Source organism: Talpa europaea (genome assembly GCF_964194135.1).
Source record: "Talpa europaea genome assembly, chromosome: X".
Classification (NCBI taxonomy): Eukaryota; Metazoa; Chordata; class Mammalia; order Eulipotyphla; family Talpidae; genus Talpa; species Talpa europaea.
Genome location: NC_140081.1, coordinates 47,593,806 through 47,616,476, shown reverse-complemented (window position 1 = coordinate 47,616,476; position 22,671 = coordinate 47,593,806). Strand labels below are relative to the sequence as shown.

At 38.6% G+C, this 22,671-nt stretch overlaps 1 protein-coding gene across 1 annotated transcript in view; it reads right to left on the bottom strand.

Moving 5' to 3' along the window:
• Positions 1-22,671, bottom strand: part of TAF1 (TATA-box binding protein associated factor 1) — a gene marked incomplete at both ends in the record, with an annotated part of 99,917 nt that overhangs the window by 47,250 nt on the left and 29,996 nt on the right. The window contains 5 exon segments of the mRNA XM_084259212.1: positions 6,036-6,103; positions 10,647-10,824; positions 11,135-11,233; positions 12,412-12,520; positions 16,871-17,082. Of these exon segments, the coding sequence (XP_084115338.1) occupies positions 6,036-6,103; positions 10,647-10,824; positions 11,135-11,233; positions 12,412-12,520; positions 16,871-17,082 (666 nt within the window).

Sequence of the window (22,671 nt, the reverse complement as noted above, 5' to 3'; positions counted from 1 at the left end):
TGAAGTGGAAGAAAAGAAACAAATAGGATTCAGGAAAGAAAAGAAACTATGAGAGATATCAAACTATCTCTATTAGAAAAGGAAACAAAAGGGGCCTCCTTGGAGGCACAGGGGTTAAAGACAGGCTATCAAGCTATCTGCAACCACTGCAACACGCATTCAATTCCCTGTTGGCCATGAAGCAACCCACATGGCCCAGCAGACCTCTCCTGACTTGGCCACTGCTCCCCTCAGTAGTGTATTTCAGTAGATCTGCCTGTCCTGCTCCCCACTTTATCTGGTTAATCTCACCTCTCCACACCTCTGGCCTATATCCCAGTTCTTATATGCATAAATAAATAAATCTTTAAAAAAAAAAAAAAAGGACAATGGGTATTCCAGAAGGTAAAGAGAGAAAGGGGCAGAGATGCTATTCGAAGAAATATTTGCTAAGATCTTCCCAAAACCAAGGAAAAGAATTAAACATGGATGTCCAGGAAGACAAAAAGACACCCAAATTTCTAAATGCAAAGCATCCTTCATCAAGGCACATCATTGTTAAATTACCATCAAAGATAAGGGAAAAAAATATTAAAGGTTGCTAAGGAAACAAAGACTCTAACATACAAAGGCACCCTGACCAGACATTCAACGGATTTCTCAGCAGATACTTTCAAGGATAGAGAGAATGGAATGACATATTTTATAAAAGACAAAAATTGTCAGCCAAGAATACGCTATCATGCAAAATGATCATTTAAACGTGACAAAGAAATAAAGGATTTTTCGGACAAAAAGCAACGGAGTTTTCCACCACAAGGCCTGCCCTACAAGAAATGTTGAAAGGGGCCTCTCCGGTGGTGCAGCGGTTGAGTGCTGGGCTGTGAAGCTGCCTGCAGCCTCTGCAGCGCCGGTTCGATCCCCAGCTGCCTGCGAGGGTCCCACATGGTGCGCTGACCTCTCCTGCCGCCCGCTGCTCCCCTCAGCAGTGTATTTCGTCAGTCCGTCTGTTTTGCTCCCCGCTCTGGCTCTGGTGAATTCTCTCACCCACCCGTGCTTCTGACTGTACCCAGTACTTGTATAAATAAATCTTAAAAAAAAAAAAAAAAAGATAAAAAAAATGTTGAAAAGACTTGAAGAAGAAAAAGAACACAAAACCTTGAGTAAGAGGATTACTAGTAATGCATATAATTAGAAGTATGAACAAGAATAACATGAGACAACAATAAAGGAGAGGAAAAGACAGAATCTCTATAGTCAAACGAGGCGGCATAAATACCAGCACAAAAACAACTGTTTTAGAGATAGAAAATTTCCTGCAACCATTGTGGTAACCACAAAATAAAAATCTAGAATAGAGACGCTTAGAAGAAGAAATAAAGGAACTCAAAAACTACCAGGGAAAACCAAGTAAGTGAAAGAGCAAATAGAAATACATGAGAAAAGAAACAACAGAAAGATAAAACAAAAGCTAGACTAGCAATAAATAAGACTCATTTATTAATAATCACCTTAAACGTGAGTAGTCTGAACTCAGCAATTAAAAGACACATGATGGGCCTCCCTGGTGGCGCAGGGGTTAAAGTCTCAGCACAATCAAGCTATCCAGTCACTGCTGCATGAGTTCGATCCCCACCCAGGGAGCCAACCCACATAGTGCAGCAGACTTCTCCTGTCTTACCCGCTACTCCACCTCAGCAGTGTATCTTAGCAGATCCACCTGCTCTGCTCACTACTGCCTCTGGTGAATCCTCTCATCCCCCCGCACCTCTGGCCTATACCCTAGTTATATTTATATGCATAAATATAAATAAGTCTTTTTTAAAAAGACACAGGATGACAGATTGGATTTAAAAAAAACAACCAGGACCATCTACATTATGCATATAAGAGTCTCACATCAGATCTAAACACAAACATAGGCATAAAGTGAAAAGCTGGAGAAAGATACTTTAAACCAAAAACACAGAAAAAAGCAGGAACTGTTATTCTCATATCTGATCAATTACACTTTCAGCCAAAAAATGAAATCAGTAACAAGATGGGTACTACACAACACTCAAGGGAACAATTCATCAAAAAGTATAACTGCCATCAATGTTTACTCACCCAACATAGGTACAACCAAAATATATGAAATACTATTAACAGAGCTAATAAACACATTGAAAGCAATACAACAATAAGTATGGGATTTGAACATACCACTTACGTCAATGGACAAAATGTCCAGACACAAAGGAAACAAGGAAATAAAGGCTTTAAATGAACTAACAGAGAAGATGGACCTCTCAGACATTTAAAAAGCCTTCTGTCCCAAAAGAAATGAATACACACTCTTGTCAAGTGCACACAGAACATTCTCAAAGGTAGATCACACAAAACTTTTGAAAAATATATGAAAATAGAAATTACACCAAGCATCTTTTCTGAGCATAACAGTATAAAGCCAAAAGTCAACCATAAAAAGAAATCTGGGGAGGGCCTCCCCTGGTGGCACAGCGGTTGAGCACTGGGCTGAGAGGCTGCCCGCAGCCTCTGCAGCACAGGTTCATTCCCCGGCCGCTGGCGAGGGTCCCACAAAAAAAAAAAAAAAAAAAAAGAAAGAAAAGAAACCTGGGGAAAAACCCCAAGATGTGATGACAAAAGGGAAAAAAAGCTTTTGAATAACTTATGCATAACTTGTGTGTCAATGAAGAAATTAAAGGATAAATAAAAAATCTGGAGACTAATGAAAATGAAGAGACAAACTACCAGATCCTACAGGATGCAACAGAAGTGGTATTAAGAGGTATGTACAGAGCAACACAAGCCCACACCAATAAACAAGAAAAATCTCACACAATTCAACTTGTATCAGAAGGAACTAGGAAAAAACAACAATGAAAGCAGAAATCAGTAAAAGGAAAGAAATAACACAAATTAGAGGGGAAACAAAATAGAAACCAAGAAAGGTGGTAGAAAATTATCAGTGAGGCCAAGAGCTGGTTCGCTGAAAGGAATAAACAATTAATAAACCCATAGCCAGGTCACTAAGAGAGAAAACCCAAAATTAAAAGAATCAGAAATTAAAGCAGTAAAATTACAACAGATACTGCAGAGAATCCTATGACTACACTATGAAGGTCTATATGCAAACAACCTAAAAGAATGGACAAATTTTTAGAATCATACAAGCTTTCAAGAATGAACCAGGATGAAACAGACAGCTTGAACAGACCCAATGACATGCACAGAAATAAAACAGTAATCAAAAGTCTCCCTCAGAACAAAAGCTCAGAAGACCAGATGGCTTTGCTAGTAAACTCTACCAAGTCTCCAAGGAGGATCAAATAACTATCCTTCTCAAACTCTTCAAAAAAATTGAGGGTGGAAGTTCCCAAACATGTTTTACAAGGCAAACATTGCTTTGAGCCCCAAACCAGATAAGGACAGCACAAAAAAAGAAAACTGCAGACTAATATCTCTGCATAACATAAGGCAAAAATCCTCAACAAGTCTTAGCAAATTGAATCTAGCTATATAGCAAGAAAATCATCCATCAAGACCAAATGGGATTCATTCCAGGGAGCAACTGAATTACGTTGGTTTATTCAATCTCATTTACCGTACTAACAAAAAAGATTTTTTTTAAAAAATCACATGATCTTTTCAGTAAGTGCTGAAAAAGCATTTGACAAAATTCAACACCCATTTATGATAAAAGCTCAATAAAATGAAGAAAAGGAACTTATCACAACATGTAAAGGCCATACTTGACAAACCCACAGAAAAATTTATATTGATAAAATATTAGAAACATTTCCCCTAAGGTCAGGAACAATATAAGGATGTTCAACATAGTACTGAAAGTTCTAGCCAGTACGAAGAAGACATACACAGAATCCAAAGTGGAAAAGAAGGTATGAGAATATACATAGAAAAGCCAAAAGACTACCAAAAACCTACTAGAAATAAGAAAAGAATACAGTAAAGTGGCAGGATACAAGACCCAAAAACAAAAGAATAAAAAGAAAGAGAAACTAAGAAAGCAATTTCACTTGCAATTCCCCCCAAAAGGGTGAAATACCTAAGAGCAAACTTAACAGAGGAGCTGAAACACCTATGCACTGAAAACTGTAAGACACTGTGTGGATAAAAATAAAAGACAAAAGGAAATGGAAAGATACCCCATGTGCATGGACTGCAAGAATAAAAAGGGTTAAAAAGTCCATATTACCTATAACAATTTATAGATTCAACACAATACCTATCAACAGCACAATGATATTTTTTCAAGAAAACAGAACAATTATAAAATTTGTAAGGAACGCCAAAGAGCCAAAGCAATACTGAGAGAAAAGCAGAAAATAGAGGCATCACACTCCCTGACTTCAAACTATACACCACAGCAACAGCATGGTATTGCAACAAAAAAGCAAAAACACAGACCAATGGAACAGAACAGAGAGAGCTCACACAAATATGGACAGTCAATCTTTGACAAAGGAGTCATGACCATATTAATGGAGAGGGGAAAGCCTCTAACAAATGGTGTTGAGAAAGTTGGACAGTCACATACAAAAAAAAAAAAAAAAAAAAAAGGAACTAGATCCTCAACTCCATACACAAAAATTAATTCAAAACGGATTAAAGACTTACATATGAGACCTGAAACCATAAAATACATAGAAGAATGCATATGGTGATACACCCCTGGGCATCAACCATAGAGATGTATTTGGGAATTCAACTCCAAAGGCAAGGGAAAGAAAAGCAAAAATAAACAAATCAGACTACAGGGATCAAATTCATGCTGCAGTGGCTGGCAAGAGCTTGATAGAGCTGAGACTTTAACCCCTGCACCATCAAGGAGACCCCGAGATGGGATTTTTTAGTTCTAAAATGATGTAATTATGTAAAGTGGTGAAAACTTTGGCAACATCAGTAAAACTTGAAAAAATAACAAAGCATGTAAAAAAAGAAAATTTAGGGCCTCCCCGGTGGCATAGCAGGTTAAGTGGTGCTGTGAAACTGTCCACAGCCTCTGCAGCACGGGTTCGATTCTGGCTGGCCAGGGAGAAACCCACATGGTGCGGCAGACCTCTCCTGTCTCGCCCACTGCTCCCCTCAGCAGTGTCTTCAGTCCGTCTGCCTGTTCTGCTCCCCGCTCTGTCTCTGGTGAATTCTCTCACCCTCCTGCTCCTCTGGCCTGTACCCCCATTCTTGAATAAACAAATAAATCTTTTTTAAAAAAGAACATTTAACAATGAATATGTAATTGTTATTGTCTTCTGTATAAGACAATCCTACCCCCAAATATGATTTAAGACTGTATAGCAAAGTTTGTGTTCTTATTACTCTATATCCTCACCAACAGTTAAGTATTCTGTTTGTTTTTTTTAAGTCTTTTCAATTGTAGCCTTTCTGGTACATATATAATTGTATGTAATCCTGGTTTAAACCTGCATCTCCCCCAATCATCAATCAAGTTGAGAGACTGGCCAATTGATTATCCTTTTATGAATTGTCTATTTCAATATTTACATCACTATCATACTCATATTTTCTTTTAGAAATTAAAATTCCCGTCAAAGACATTCTCTAGAGGCCTCCCTGGTGGCACAAGCAGGTGAGACGCAGCACTATGAAGCTACCTGCAGTCACTGCAGCACAAGTTCGATCCCCAGCCAGGGAGGTGACCCACATGGCGCAGCAGATCTCTCCTGACTTGCCCACTGCTCCTCTCAGCAGTGTATTTCAGCACATCGTCCTGTTCTGCTCCCCACTCTATCTCTGGTGAATCCTCTCATCCTCACCCCCTGCATCTCTGGCCTGTACCCCAGTTCTTGTATGCATAAATAAATAAATCTTTAAAAAATAAATTACTTTATTCTATGAACCTCAATTTCTCCACCTACAACAGGAAGGGATTGATAAACTACTCCCACATCTGTATATTCTTCTTTCTTTTTTTTTTTTTTGTCTATTCTTTCTTCTACTACATTACCTACTTCCTAAACTCTGCTACCTGCTACCCTCAATTTTCAGACTTTCTCTCATTTTAAATGTCTTACCTCTTTGAGTTTTTCATCACAGAGATCCAGCATGGACTGAGAGATCTGGGTCAATGAGTGCTTTGGCCCTAAATTATAGAGGAACAATAAGAAATGGGACCATTAAAAATGAGAGGCAAGTTGCCAACACCTTTAAACACATTTACTTAAGTACTTAATATGTTCTGAGCACCAGCCTAGCTGCTAGGTTATATAGACATACCTGTCTTATCTCCATTTTCCAGTGCCTAACACAGCAGATATACAATATGGACAAATAAACTAATTTTAACTCTCTTCTTTATTTGTATATATCCATACATAGTCACGCTACTGCTGATACTGCTGTCATTAATATTTTGAAAATGATACTATGATTAGGGAATAAAATGCGTTAAGAAAAAAAAACACAAAAAATGCATGATTTATAATCTTTCCACACTTCACATATATAATTTGTGACCCCAATTTTTGTTTGCAAAACTCATGGTTTGTAATGTGCTCCCAACATGTGGTTAATACAAAGCCTTTGTTATATAAAAAAACCTCGATCCCACCTCATACTATTACTTTTTCTCTGAAATCCATAACAAGAGCTTCAGAAAATCCTAGAACTATCTCATATATTCCCTTCTTATGGCTGTCCAAGTGTAAGCTCATCATAGGGATAGTTAAAACATTTTCATCTTGGGCCTCCCTGGTGGCACAAGGGGTTAAGCACCGCACTGTGATGCAATCCATAGCCTCTGCAACACAAATTCCATCCCCAGTCAGCCAGGGAGCAACCCACATGGTGCAGCAGACCTCTCCTATCTCGCCTGCTGCTCCCCTCAGCAGTGTATTTCAGTCAGTCTGCCTGCTCCGTTCCCCACTCTGTCTCTGGTGAATCCTCTCACCCCCCTCCCCACATCTCTTGCCTGTACCCTAGCTCTTGTATGCATAAATGAATAAATCTTTGAGAAACAAAAACATTTTCATCTAGACAGAAATTCAGACTACTTCCTTTTCCTTTTGGTATCCTTTCTTGATCATCCTCCTCTGCCTATTATTTTGTGAAAGTGGTCCCCAGAGCCTAAACCTCCATTCTATTTTTAGCTACTAATTATTCATTTAAGAAATGTTAAATGACTGTCTGTGTTCAATGATGAAATTCAAGGGAAAACAAGACACAGCCCCTACCATGGACTGTTCTTGGTTTAGTCAAAAAGAATAACAAGAAAATAAAATCATGGTAAGACCTTTAAGTGTTTGACAAGTTCATGAATAAAATGCTGTCTAGAAATACAGAATAAAAAAATATGCTGGAAAAATTGAACTAGGTGAACTGGTGCACTGAAGTTTATTTACTCTTTTATTTCTGTGTATGTTTAACACTTTCAATAACAAAGTCACTGAAAGGTGAACGTAAGTGGAAATAAGAGAAATACATTAATTGCTATGAAACGTGGAGAGACTGCATATGAAATAAGTTGTTCAAGTTGTTTTACAACAACCTATACCTATGTATTGAGAAGTAGGCAAAGTTTATTGTGACTGACATTTGAGCAGTGTCATTAGCAAAGAGAAGTCCACCAGGTAGACAATAGCATAGAAAGACATTCTAGAGGGAGAAAAAGTATGCAAAGTCACAGAAATAAACAAATTCATGGAAACATGAAGGAGCACATTTCACAATAGGAACCACAAGTGGTTTTGTACAACTAGAATACATATATATGTGGAAAAGAGAAAGAAAATGGAACTTGGAAAGGCAGGAGGAGTCATATTACAAAGGTTTTATCAGTGATAGAAAGTGACTCAAGATTTTAAGCTAGAGGGTAATTTGCAAATTTGTGTTTTAAAATAAAAATCCAGTCAGTGTGAAGAACTGGGAAGTTATTACAATAGGTCAAACAAGAGATGACAAGAGCTTTGACTATAAGAGTGGCACTGGAAACTGGAGATGTATTTCAGCAAAATTTAGAAGGTACAATTTATGGGATTCTGATCTGAGGGGTGATATCAATGACAATTAACACTTCTAGTTGTACAACTAGAAAAATGGTAAATAAGGCAATAAATAAAGAGTTGGGCCTCCCTGGTGGTGCAGGGGTCTCAGCACTGTCAAGCTATTGCAAGCCACTGCGGCTTGAGTTTGATCCCCAGCCAGGGAGTTAACCCACACAGCACAGCAGACCACTCCTGTCTCACCCGTTGCTCCCCTCATCAGTGTATTTCAGTGGATCCACCCGTTCTGCTCCCCACTGTGTCTCTGGTGAGTCCTCTCACCCACCGCACCTCTGGCCTACACCCCAGTTCTTGTATGCATAAAATAAATAAAAATAAAATTTAAAAAATAAAGAGCTTCCAGTAAGGCACTGAAAAATCAATCTGTCTGGCAGGCAACTGAAAAATACAAGGACTGGGTTCAGAAGAAAGGTATGGGCTGGAGATAGTGAAAGCAGTGAATATATGGTAGCTGAGTCATGATAATTAAAAAAAGTACAAAGTGATTGGAGAAAATATTCATGAAAAAGGAGAAAAGAGTATCAAGGAGGAAACAGAGGTCAATAATGTCAAAAACACTGAAGTTTTAGAAAGGTATTCCAAGCAATGCAAAGAGGCTCAACATCATTCATCATAGAGAAAATGCAAATCAAAATCATAGATTATCACTTCTCATCCATTAGGATGGCTAGAATAAAAAAATGGGCAATAACAAGTGTTAACAAGAATATGGAGAAATTGGAACCCTTACACACTGCTGGTGGAAATATAAAGTGCTATAACTGCTCTGGAAAGCAAGCAGTTCTTCAAAACATAAAGCTGTTGTGTACAATCTGCAATTCCACTTCTAGGTATAAATCCAAGACAAATAAAACCATATGTTCAACACAAAAGTTTGTACACAAATGTTCATAGTACATTATTGTATTAGCCAAAAAGTACAGACAAGTAAAATATACATAAACTGATGAGCGGATTTTTTAAATGGGATATATCTGCATAGTGGAATATTATATGGTAATAAAAAGAATGAAGTGTGGATACATGCTATAACACTGATAATACATGTTAAAATGAACCACTTTAACCAGGTAAATTATATGACACATGGACCTCCCTGGGCAATAAGGGTTAAAGTCTTAGCGCTATCAAGCTATCACCAGCCACTGCAACATGAGTTTGATCCCCGGCCAGGAAGCTGACCCATATGGCGCAGCAGACCCCATATGCCTGCTGTTCCCCTCAGCAGTGTATTTCAGTAGACCTGCCTGTTCTGCTCCCCACTCTGTCTCTGGTGAATCCTCTCATCCGCTGCACCACTGGCCTACATCCCAGTTCTTTGCATGCATGCATACATAAATCTTTTAAAAAATTATATGGCATATGAATTATATCTCAACAAAGCTCTTTTGCTGAAACATTTATTTATTTATTTATGCATACGAGAACTGGAGTACAGGCCAGAGGTGTGTGTGAGGGAGTGGGGGGGGGGATTCACCAGATACAGAATAGGGAACAGAACAGACAGACTGACTAAAATACACTGCTGAGGGGAGCAGTGGGTGAGTCAGGAAAGGTCTGCTGCGCCATATGTGCAGCTCCCTGGCCGGGGATTGAACTCGTGCTGCAGTGGCTGCGGACAGCCTCATAGGTTTGCATCTTAACCCCTTGCGCCACCAGGGAGGCCCTGAAATATCTCTGAAAAAGATATTTCTGCAATATGACCACTTGATCCAGCAATCAAGCTGTAATACTTCTGCAGAAGGGAATGCAGGGTTCTAATGGTTAAGAATATAAGCTTTAGAGTAAGATATACTCCGCACCTACTTCACATCTCTACTCTGCCACTTTTTAGCAGCATAACTACCTTGTTCAAGTCATTTAAACATTATAGCCCTATGTAAAATGAGGATTATAATAGTATCCAATTTAGAGATTTCTTATAGTGAAATACAGAAATGAATGCAAGTAAAGCACTTGGTGTCACTGGTTTACTTTACTATCAGCAATTGGGTATGAGGAAGAAATATTGGGCTAGAAGAGGATGTAAGGCTGTAAAAAAGATGTAACTTTTAAATAGCATTTCCACCTAAATGGCTCCTGGGCATTTTAAGCTCTGTATTCTCAAAATCAACTCTTATCTTCCCATTTCCCTTCCAACCTGATTTTTAAGTACTCACCCTTGCAACTTGAATGACAGTTGGGCCTAACAAATTTATCCTTCCCTTTTATGGGTCTGTCACGCTATGACCTAATTATATAGAGGTGAATAGGTCATAGTCTCTTTACGAGTCATAGTCTCTTACCACAAAGTGGTAAGAGAATCAGTTATATAAGAAATCACATATAACATTAAGAATTATAAAAGTTGATTTAGTTATACTAGGGGGCAGAGATAGAAAAACAGAAGCTTTTAGAAAATTTGAGTAAGTCTTCATGAAGATATACTATGAGTTCACCACTCAAAAAGGAAGAAAGGACATTCCAGGCAAAGGCTGTGTACTACTACATTTTCATAACCCCAAAATGTACTAATACATCATAGGTCTTTTAAATCAGTCCAAACTAGCCTGCATTTAGGACGTGTAAGGGATAAATAAGGATCTGAAAGGTGACTTCTGTGGTCAAGGAACAAATAAGTCTTACCATTGTAGGTTGCACTATTTTTCACAATTAGCTCCAAATGTTCTCTGAACTCTTCCCGAGATGGGTAGAGACGTTTACGCACATTTTCACGGAGTGTTTGTAAGTCCATTGGTCTAGTGATGATTTTGTAGTAGTCCTTTACAACCTTTGCATTCACTGGAGTGTGGAAAGGGTATGTCTGTGCAAACAAGAAACAACACTATCCATGAGCAAAGAACATTTGCCAAAGTCAATTACTGAAGACTTTTACATCTTCCCTGTCTACTTGGCCATCAGCTCTCAAAGGAATATTTCCATATAGAGCAGATTTAAGTGTTTCCTCTACTAAGCTGTTTTTTTAAAAAAAAAAAATAAAACAAAAAACCACAACCAAAAGAATTAAGAGTTGAGGTACCTAGGATTATATTCTTCTGCCCTCTGTCTAAAATCACAGGATAGAACAAGGGGCCTTGTCATCCCTACTGTAGATATGAATGCAATGAACTCACATTTGGAAGATCTCTCATGTCATTGATGATAGATTCCAAGATGGATGACAATGTCACCATGGGGTCTGTCCGGCGCCGGTGGATGGACTTATGAGGTCTCTAAAGAGAAACAAGAAATCAGAAAGCAAATTCTTTCTCCTGTTTATACACTCAGCTATGAAGATATAAACTCTTTTGCCATTTGTGACAACATGGATAGAACTGGAGGGGATTATTCTAAGCAAAATAATTTAGAAGGAAAGTGCCTCCCCTGGTGGCGCAGCAGTTGAACGCTGGGCTGCGAAGCTGCCCACAGCCTCTGCAGCACAGGTTCGATCCCTGGCTGCCCGCGAGGGTCCCACATGGCGTGACAGACCTCTCCTGCCAAGCCTGCTGCTCCCCTCAGCAGTGTATTTCGTCAGTCTGCCTGTTCTGTTCCCCATTCTGGCTCCGGTGAATTCTCTCACCCTCCCGCGCTTCTGACTGTACCCAGTGCTTGCATAAATAAATAAATAAATCTTTTAAAAAAATAATTTAGAAGGAAAAAGACAAATACCAGATTTAGAACACAGAGAAACAAAACAAAGTCAAATAAAGCCAAACCATTATTAAGTCCTACAAATATGACTGTGAAAATGAGGCTACAGAGCAGGATGGAGAGGAGAGAAAGCAAAGTAGGAAGGGAGTACAATGAACTATGTAGTAGACTATGGGAGCTCAGTGTGGTATGGTAACATCACCTAAAGGGGGAGATTCTATACTCTAAATCACAAACAACATTGTAAACCAATGTTACCTCAAAGGAAAAAAAAATAAAAAAGAAATCAGAATGCTTCTTTAGATTAAAAATATATAATACTTTCTAGCTGGAAAAGTATATTTTAGAAATCTTGTAGATAGAATTTTTAGAGCAATATTTAAGGGAGAATCTAAGGTTGTATCAGTCACAGCTTACAGAGCTGGGGGACTCAATGAGAACCAAATCTAGTCAGAAAGAAGCAATGTAGGGCCTCCCTGGTGGTACAGGGGTTAATAAGAACAGCACTGTGAAGCTATCTGCAACCTCTGCAGCACAAGTTTGATCCCCGAGCTACCCACATGGCACAACAGATCTCTCCTGGCTCATCCACTGCTCCCCTCAGCAGTGTATTTCAGTCAATCTGCCTGTTCTGTTCCCTATTCTGTCTCTGGTGAATCCTCTCACCGCACCTCTGACCTGTACCCCAGTTCTTGCATGCATAAATAAATCAATCTTTGGGGAAAAAAAGAAAGAAAGAAACAACGTAAATAATACTCACATTCAAATAGTCACAGTGAACAGTGGTTCCAACTCGCCGTTTCTTCTTGGGAGGAAGTTGTTGTTTCGGGAACTTGAGAACAAGAGATTTTCTGCGAACTTCATCTGCACTGCAATCAATAATACTTTCATAGCACACAACACCTATTTCTAGTCCCCAGAAAAAAAAACAACTACAATAAAAAAGTCCAAAGTACCTCTAAGCATAAACCTGAGGAAGAAAAAGTCAAGTCAAAGGCCAGATATCGACATTCTAAGGTTCAGATTGGGCAAGAACTCATTGATCTCCAAATTAATAAATGGAAATATCCAGAGCCAAACCACAAAGACATGGAACAGCTTTTTTTTTTTTTCCTAATCACAGAATTCAATATTGCTACGATTAAGAAAATCAAAGAATTGGCATGATATAAAGAAAACTCAGAAAAACAGCTCAGAGATATGCAGGAGAACTCAGAAAAGCAAATGAATGCTATGAAAAACATAATCAAGGAACAGATGATCCAAACTGAAACTTTAAATAAGAAAATAATTGAAAAAAAATAATTGAATGGCAGGATGTAGAAAGATCAATGGAGATGAAAAATTTGAGAAAGCCAAGGAAACAGAATAAACCAAACAGAAGTTTGAATCAGTAAGAATGAAGATGAAAATGGGGAAAGAATCCAAATATAAAAAGAGGCACAAAGGAAAAAAAAGGAAGCAACACCTTGAGAATTACCTGATACCATGAAAAGAAAGTAAATGTAAGAATACTAGGCATCCCAGAAGGAGAAGACAGAAGGGAACTAAAAAATTATTTAAAGAAATAATGGAAGAACGCTTCCTAAACTTGAAGGAGGAAATGAACATACAACTAATCTATGACAAAGAAGTGAAGTATATACTGGAACAAGGAAAGCCTCTTCAATAAATGGTGTAAGGAAAACTGGACTGCCACATGCAAAAGAATGAAACTAGACCACTCTCTCATACAATATATGAAAATAAACTCAAAATGGATAAAAGACTTGATATTGATAGTAAGACCTGAAACCATAAAATACATAGAAGAAAAAATAGGCTAAACACTCCATGACATAAACTTCAGAAACATCTTTGCAGATTCACCTTCCACAGCAGGAAAACAAAGGAGTATATAAACAACTGGGACTACATAAAATGAAAAAAGTTTCTGTACAGCTAAAGAGTTAGTAAACCAAAACAAAGAGACACCCTACTGAATGGGAAAACATATTTGCACACCATACATTTGACAAGGGACTGATACTGAAGATCTACAAAGAGCTCATACAATTCAACAAAAAGAAAACAAACAACCCAATCAAAAACTGGGCAGAAAAGCTAAATAGGTAGTTCTCCAAGCAAGTCATGCAGAGGTCCAATGAAAAAATGTTGATCATTACTTATCATCAGGGAAATGCAGATCAAAACCACAATACTACCTCACACCTGTGAGAATGGCCCGTATCAAAAAACAAACCAAAAAAAAACACACAGTAAGATCTGGCAAGGTATGGAGAACAAGGAACCCTCTTACACTATTGGTGGGAATGTAAATTATCCAGCCCCTATGGAAAGCAGCCTGGAGGCTTCTCAAAAGACTAAAGATAGATCTGCCGTATGACACAGCAATACCACTCTACTAATTTGAAAGGAAACCTGCACTCCTATGTTCACAAAAGCACTATTTACAATAGGCAAGATATGGGAACAACCTAAATGCTACAGTACAGAATGGAAAAAGATAAACTCATGCCATTTGTGGAATCATGGATGAAACTGGAAGGGATTATCTTAAGTAAAATAAGCCAGAAGTAGAAAGATAATATGGTTTCACTTATACAAAGAAACCAAAGGATCAAAGACAAACTTTAAAACCGACCCTTGAAATCTGACCATAGATCTGAAGCATCCAGGAGGGAAGGGGGAGGGGAAGAGAAGAAGGGGGAATGGCAAAGAAAAGCACAGTGGACTATGATGGAGGATTGTGGGTATTGTGTTGGTAGGATAACTATGGTGACCACACCTGAGGGAAGAAATCCTATATTGTGAAAAAATTAACAAGGATGTAAAATAATGGTAATTCATTAAAATTGATTTTTAAATTATACACAAAAATGAATTCAAAGACATTTTGGATATAAATACCTGACTATACAACAACCTCAGTTACCCACAGTCCAAAGACAACAAACTAAAAAACCTGAACATACTTTATAGGTTTGATTTTGGTAGTGGTATATTAGTACTCTAAGTCTCAAACTATTTTGTAGGTATAGGATAGAGCAAATAAATACATAGATTGATGCTGGCAACCAAGAAGAGAATATAAATACGAAACTGAGGAAATGAGAAACAACCTATGGATACAATTTGAATTAAAAGCATCAATATGAAGTTGTGATTTACAATGTATGTATATTCCCCAGTTCTGTACACAAAGTGCCTAGAAACAATAACATTTCAGTGGCAATGATCACACCTAACATTTAGAATTTGGTTTCTTAAAACCACTGCCCAGTTAAAAGAACCAAGGCTACTTGGAGAAATGCTTGATTCTAAAGTCTGGGACAGGGAAATTTCAAGAGCCTGAAATGTCTTGGGCGAGAAAGCAAAAGTTCCCAAAAGGGCAAAGCATCTGACTTGAAGGAGTCAAATTTAGGACAATATGGTAGTCAAAATTAATTATGGTAGTCAAAATTAATTATGATGTTAATCAAGTATAACATAGCTAAGTTTACAAGGAAAGAATTTCAGAATACGCATACTCAAACAAATAGGGAAACAAAGATCTTTTTAGAATGCTAATTAATGTAGAAAGAATGCTAGAATCAGGAAACTACTGTTTTGCAACCTCCAATGTAGTAAGTCAGGCAATGGTCATCAGTGGATGCTAAAACTATAAAGAGAAAGATAGCTGGGGAACAGGATAGTCACCAACATATTAATTACAAAATGTAAAGTATACGTTTATTATGGAGGGATCTGGAGATCACCACTTTAACAATCAAAACTGTGAGAAAACCTGTCATTATATACTTCCTGATGTGGTGTAAATACGTATCAACAACGTAGTAATCTTGCCAAAGATTTAATGTGGGTAGTCTCAATGAGAAACTAAATTGAATATACTCAAAGAGAAAATAATCAGACAAACCCAGAATGTGATTTATTTTGAGAGTTTAAAAAATTCAATGCTGGGCCTCCCTAGTGGCACAAGGGGTTAAGACTCAACCTATGAAGCTGTCCGCAGGCACTGCAGCATGAGTTCGATCCCCCAGCCAGCCAGGGAGCAACCCAATGGTGCAGCAGACCTCTCCTGACTCTCCCACCGCTCCCCTCAGCAGTGTACTTCAGTCAATCTGCCTGTTCTGTTCTCCACCCTGTCTCTGGTGAATCCTCTCACCCTGCCACACTTCTGGCCTGTGCTCCAACTCTTGTATGCATGGATAAATAAATCTTAAAAAATAAATAAATAAATAAATAATTCGATGTTGTAAAAAAGAAAAACTTATGGAGGGCAGTTCTAGACTAAAAGAGACTCAACACACTTGTGTTAAACTGGGATTGTTTGTAGATTATATCATGAATGGGGCAGGATGGTAATAAAGGACATTGAGACAAATGGGAAAAACTGAATAAGGACTGAATATTAGGTATCACTGAATTAATGTTAACTTTCTTAGGTGTATTAATAGTATCGTGTTATGTCCTTATATTAGGAGATGTGTAATAAAGAATTTATGAGTGAAATTTCATAATGCCTGAAACTCATTTTCAAATGGTTCAGCAAAAAAGTTTTAGATATATAAAGGTTAAACAAGTGAGATTAATGTTAACAGCTGGTGAATTTAGAAATAGTATTACGTGTTACTCTTTCACCTTTTCTGCAGGTTTACAATTTTTAAACTAAAATGTCGGAAGGAAAAAAATTTAATTTAAAACACTTCCATTTGATTACATATTAAATACTCTAAGGGCAAGAGACAGGTAGGTAGTATAAGCATAGTTTGTCTCCCTTTTTTAATGGTTCTTTATCAGAACACTCTGAGATTAGGGACCTAACAAATATTACAAGTGCCTGGAAGTAGAATAGGAAGAGTATCTATCTATTGATACTATATGCCAGACACTGTATTATATGCTTTATATAGTATCCTCTCATGTTATCTTTACAACTGTCCAACCACCCAGGTTAAAGGTGGTTTTATTTTGTAAATAATTGCGACTCTGGAAAGCTGGGCAGCATGCCCAAGGGTCAGAGATAGAGCTTGAGTGCTTTAATCAAGAAAGCTATAATTCTCATTATTGGTAACAATTACTGAGAATAGTGCATCAAAGTTCTTATACTCTCAGCTCCACTTCAGAGAATACATCACATCTACCCCTACCACCCAACAATATCACCAACCTCCAACAGATGTCTCTGGCAGCACTTCCTGCCAGCTATTCCTTACCTCTCAATTAGCTGTTTCCCCAAGACAATCTTGGTGCCTTCAACCTTGATAAGCTCTTCATTATCATTATGAATAACTGTCTTTTCCAATTCCTCCTCTTGCTCCTCTGTCATGGCAACAGGATTGGAAGGTGGAGCATTTGTTTGATAATAGAGGGGACAGAATTTGTTTGTTCTCATGTGCCCAATGGCACCACAAGCCCCACATTTCAGCTGCAAAAGGAAAAGCATCAACATATCAGTGGTAAGCAGGCTGCATGATGTTGACTTTAAGAAATACATATAAGGCAGGAGAGAAACAAAGGCTCGGAATTTTTGCTCTAATCGTTACATGCCTTTCAACAAAAAGCCACTGGACACACGGAAATGACACATTAAAAATAAAATGAAATTTAGAAACTGAACATTTCTTTAAAAATCAAATGAGGAGAGAGGGGCGGAGCAACATGGCGGCGAGGAGACGCTGCGAGTTAAGATCTCCCATTAAAAAAAAGTTAACAGGAAGGAAAAGCGGCAGGTCCCAGTGAGAAGTGGGACACGGAAGATAAACGGACGACTCCAGCAAACTACCCAAAGAAGAAAGTTGCCATAAAAGAGGACTAGAAGGGAGGAAAGCGCAGAACCCTGCTACCCTCCCCCACCCACAAATTCGGCACTCTCCGACCAACAGAAAGGAGGAAAAAAACAAACTAAAACGACCAACAAGAACAAACTACGCATCAAGCGGGACTGGGAGTGGAAAGGAACTATTTCAGCCACCACACCCCGTGAACTGGAGCTGTGGAGAACCCTGCAGGATTCGCCCCGGCGGTGAGCGAACAGCTCCAGGTGCCATTAGAGAACAACAGAGACTCTGGAGACCTGCACACAGCCCTGAGCCAGCCGGTAAGCTTGCGTGGGAAAGCGGCGCTTGAAAAGCAAACGCGGATCACGGCTGCCCAGGTCCCCGCGCCTACGACCTAGGCTTGCGGGGAGACGCACGGAGGCCCTCACTGAGGTGAAAGTCCCTCACTGAGTAATCAGGAACCAGGCGCCCTGGCACGGGAGCGGGGTGCAAAAGGCGCCATTCCTGCGGCCACTAAACCAGGCTACAGCCCGCGTCCTGGACCTGAGGGCTTTGGAACTGAGACCCGGGGCATGAAATTCAGGGCGTGGGTTCTCCACTACGGTGGGGCACAAGGCAGACACAGCACCCCAAAGCCGTTGAGGTTTCCCTACCATTCCTGCTCTGTTCCCTGTCCCACGGGGTGAAAAAACAGCCCCCCCAAGGACAATAGGAGAGATCTCTGGCGCCACTTAACGACCAGAAAAAAAAGTCACTAACACTCCACAGAACAGGGAAATTCCTTCAGAAAAGAATGCTTGAAAAGGGCAGAAGGCTCCCAGAGGAACCAGAGGCCAGCTGGGAAGTTAGCCCACGCCAGGCCCCTTCCAACCAGCAGTCTGAGCCCAAAGGGGGAGTGGGTACCCACGGCCGGGGCAGACCGGGCGTGCAGAAGAGTGTGCCTGAGACCGGATGTGCAGGGACTGCGTCCCACATCGCCATTTTAGAACAGGGACATTTCTTCAGTAAAGACTGCCTGAAACCAGCAGAAAGCTCCCTCAGAAGCCAGAAATGGCTCCTGGAGGAGCCAGAGGGGAGCAGAGAAGTTCATCCAACATGCCGGCCAGTCCGAGCAACACAGTGTCCCAATGCATACGACAAATTAGAAAACAGACAGTAGGGAGTAGAAGAACCACACACAACCTAACAACTCCTCAGGAAAAAAGCACACCACAAAAAAAGAAAACCACCCCCCCAGATTGCAACAACAGTAACTTGGAAGAACTTCTGAGCCTTCCAGAAAGAGAATTTAAAATTGCCATGATTAAAAAAGTGACAGAACTCATAAAGGAAAACAATGATATGAGAAAAATAATCAACAATCAGAAGAATGAAATCGAGTCCCTAAAGGGGGAAGCAAAAGAAACGCAGGAGATCAAAGAATTAATGGAGGAACTAAAGAACGCTGGGAAAAGCAATGAAAGCAGAATAGATGAAATGGAAGAACGAATAAGTACTCTTGAAGACACAGAAATAAAAAGAACCAAAACAGAAAAGGAAAGAGAAGTACGAAGGAAAAAGACCGAAGAAAGACTTCGGGAACTATCTGATTCCATGAGGAGAGGAAACATAAGAGTTATAGGAATTCCAGAAGGAAAGGAGAGAGATGTAGGAACAGAGAAAATATTCCAGGAGATAATTGAAGAGAACTTCCCAAATGTGAAGAAGGAGCTGAAAATTGATATACAAGAAGCAAGAAGAACACCAAACTTCCACAACGAAAGGAAAAATACAGCAAGACACATAATAGTAAAGCTCTCAAGAATCCAGGACAAGGAAAAAATAATGAAGCTGATAAGAGGGAAGAAACAGATAACGTTCAAAGGAAAACCAATCAGGCTGACATCAGACTTCTCTGAAGAAACACTACGGGCAAGGAGAGAGTGGAGGGACACAGTCAACAGACTCCAAGAAAACAGATGCCAACCAAGAATACTCTATCCCGCAAAACTCTCCTTCCTCTATGAAGAAAGAATAAGGACCTTCCCAGACAAACAGAAACTCTGGAATTTCATTACGACTAAACCCCCACTCCAAAAAATACTACAAGGATCCTCCTACAGAGGATCGAATAACAATGAAAGAAGGCCAAAAAAAAAAAGTTATTAAAAGAATAAATATATAAAATCAAAGGAAAGACAAACACAATGGCAAATACAGATGTTAACATATCAATATTAACTCTAAATGTAAATGGACTAAACTCTTCAATAAAAAGAAACAGAGTTGCAGCCTGGATTAAGAAACAAAACCCAACCTTTTGCTGTCTCCAGGAAACACATTTAGCTATAAAAGATAAAAACAGACTCAAAGTTAAAGGATGGAAAACAATCCTACAAGCAAATGGACCAAAAAAGAAAGCAGGAACAGCTATACTTACATCAGATAAAACAGACTTCAAACTCAAAAAAATAAAAAGAGACCCCAACGGTAACTACATTATGATCAAGGGGACAATACTTCAAGAAGAAACAACACTCATTAACATATACTCACCAAACGAAGGAACACCAAAATATATCAGACAAACTGTTGTCATCTCTGAAAACAGACATCAGAGAAAACACATACGTAGTGGGAGACTTCAACACACCATTATCAACAGTGGATAGATCAACAAGACAAAAAATAAGTAAAGAAACTAAAGCTCTAAATAAGGACCTAGAGCATTTGAGCTTAACAGACATCTATAGAACACTAAACCCCAAAAAAACGGAGTACACATTTTTCTCAAGTGCACACGGATCATTCTCCAGGATCGATCACATACTGGGGCACAAGACAAACATCAACAGATACACCAAGACTGAAATCATACCAACCATCTTTTCTGACCATGAAGGCATCAAACTAGAAACAAACCATAAAAATAAGGCAAGGAGCTTTCCTACCTCATGGAGATTAAAAACCACACTACTGGAAGACCACTGGACTAATGAGGAGATCAAAGAAGAAATTAAAAAATTCTTTGAATTGAATGACAAGGAGGACACCAATATCCTAAATATATGGGATGCAGCAAAAGCAGTAATAAGAGAAAAATATATAGAAATAGAAGCTCACATCAAGAAACAAGAAAGAACTCAAAGAAACAACCTAATCTCGAAGCTCAAAGATCTAGAAAAAGAACAACAAAAAAACCCCAAAACCAGTAGAAGAAAAGAAATAATAAAAACCAAAGCAGAAATAAATGAAATTGAAACTAAAAAAAACAATCCAAAAGATCAATAAAACCACGAGCTGGTTCTTTGAAAAAAATCAATAAAATAGACAAACCCCTAGCCAGGCTCACAAAAGAAAAAAGGGAGAAAGCACAAATAAACAGGATCATCAATGAAAGAGGAGAAATCACAACGGACACAGCAGAAATCAAAAGAATAATCAGTAACTACTATGAACAGTTATATGGAAACAAGTTCAACAATCTAGAGGAGATGGACAAATTCCTACAATTCTACAATCACCCAAAGCTAAATAAAGAAGAAATAGAACACCTAAACAGACCAATTACAAGCAGTGAAATTGAAATGGTAATCAAAAACCTCCCCAAAAACAAAAGCCCAGGACCTGATGGAATTACAAATGAATTCTACCAAACATTCAGAGACGAATTAGTGCCTATCCTTCACAAACTCTTCCAAAAAATTGAGAAGGAAGGGACAATACCAAACACGTTCTATGAAGCCAACATTACACTAATACCAAAACCGAACAAGGACAACACAAAAAAGGAAAACTACAGGCCAATCTCCCTAATGAACACTGATGCAAAAATCCTCAATAAAATTTTAGCTATCAGAATCCAACAATGTATCCATAAGATAATTCACCACGACCAAGTAGGATCCATTCCAGAGACACAAGGATGGTTTAACATCCGAAAATCAATCAACGTTATCCAACACATCAACAAAAAGAAATATAAAAACCATATGATAATATCAATGGATGCTGAGAAAGCTTTTGACAAAGTGCAACACCCATTCATGATAAAAGCCCTTGAAATTCTTGGGATACAAGGAACATACCTCAACATCATAAAGGCCATCTATGACAAGCCAACAGCCAGTATCATTCTCAATGGTGAAAAGCTGAAAGCAATTCCATTAAGATCTGGAACAAGACAAGGATGTCCACTCTCACCACTGCTTTTCAATATAATACTGGAAGTCCTAGCCAGAGCAATAAGACAAGAGAAAGACATCCAAGGAATCCAAATAGGAAAAGAAGAAGTCAAACTATCACTATTTGCAGATGATATGATAATATACATAGAGAACCCCAAAAACTCCACAGAAAAACTAATTCATCTCATCAATCAGTTAAGTGGCAGGATACAAAATCAACACGCAAAAGTCAGTACCCTTCCTATACACAAACAATAAATCTGAAGAAGAAGAAATCAAAAAAACCATCCCTTTTGTTATTGAAACAAAAAAAATCAAATATTTGGGAATAAATCTAACAAAAGAGGTAAAGGACCTATACAAAGAAAACTATAAAACACTGTTAAAAGAAATAGAAGACACAAAGAAATGGAGAGACATCCCCTGCTCATGGATTGGAAGAATAAACATTATTAAAATGGCCATCCTACCAAAAGCAATATACAGATTCAATACCATTCCAATCAAAATTTCAATGTCATTCTTCAAAGAAATAGAACAATTACTGATGAAATTCATATGGAATCACAAAAAAACCCCAAATAGCCAAAGCTCTCCTGAAAAAAAAAAGAAGGTAATGGAGGCATCACACTCCCAGACTTCAAACTATACTACAAAGCCATAATCATCAAAACTGCATGGTATTGGAACAAGAACAGACATACAGACCAATGGAATAGAATAGAAAATCCAGAAATAAATCCACAGATTTATGGTCAAATATTCTTTGACAAAGGAGCACAGACTATGCATTGGAGCAAAGAAAGTTTGTTCAATAAATGGTGCTGGGAAAACTGGGTTGCTACATGCAAAAGAATGAAGCTTGACCACTACCTCACACCATACACAAAAACCAACTCAAAATGGATTAAAGAACTAGACATAAGACCTGAAACCATAAAATACATAGAAGGAAATATAGGCGAAACACTATGTGACATGCACATCAAAGACATCTTTACAGACACATCACCCAAAGCAGTGATAGTGAAGGCAAAGATAAACAGATGGGACTACATCAAATTAAAGAGC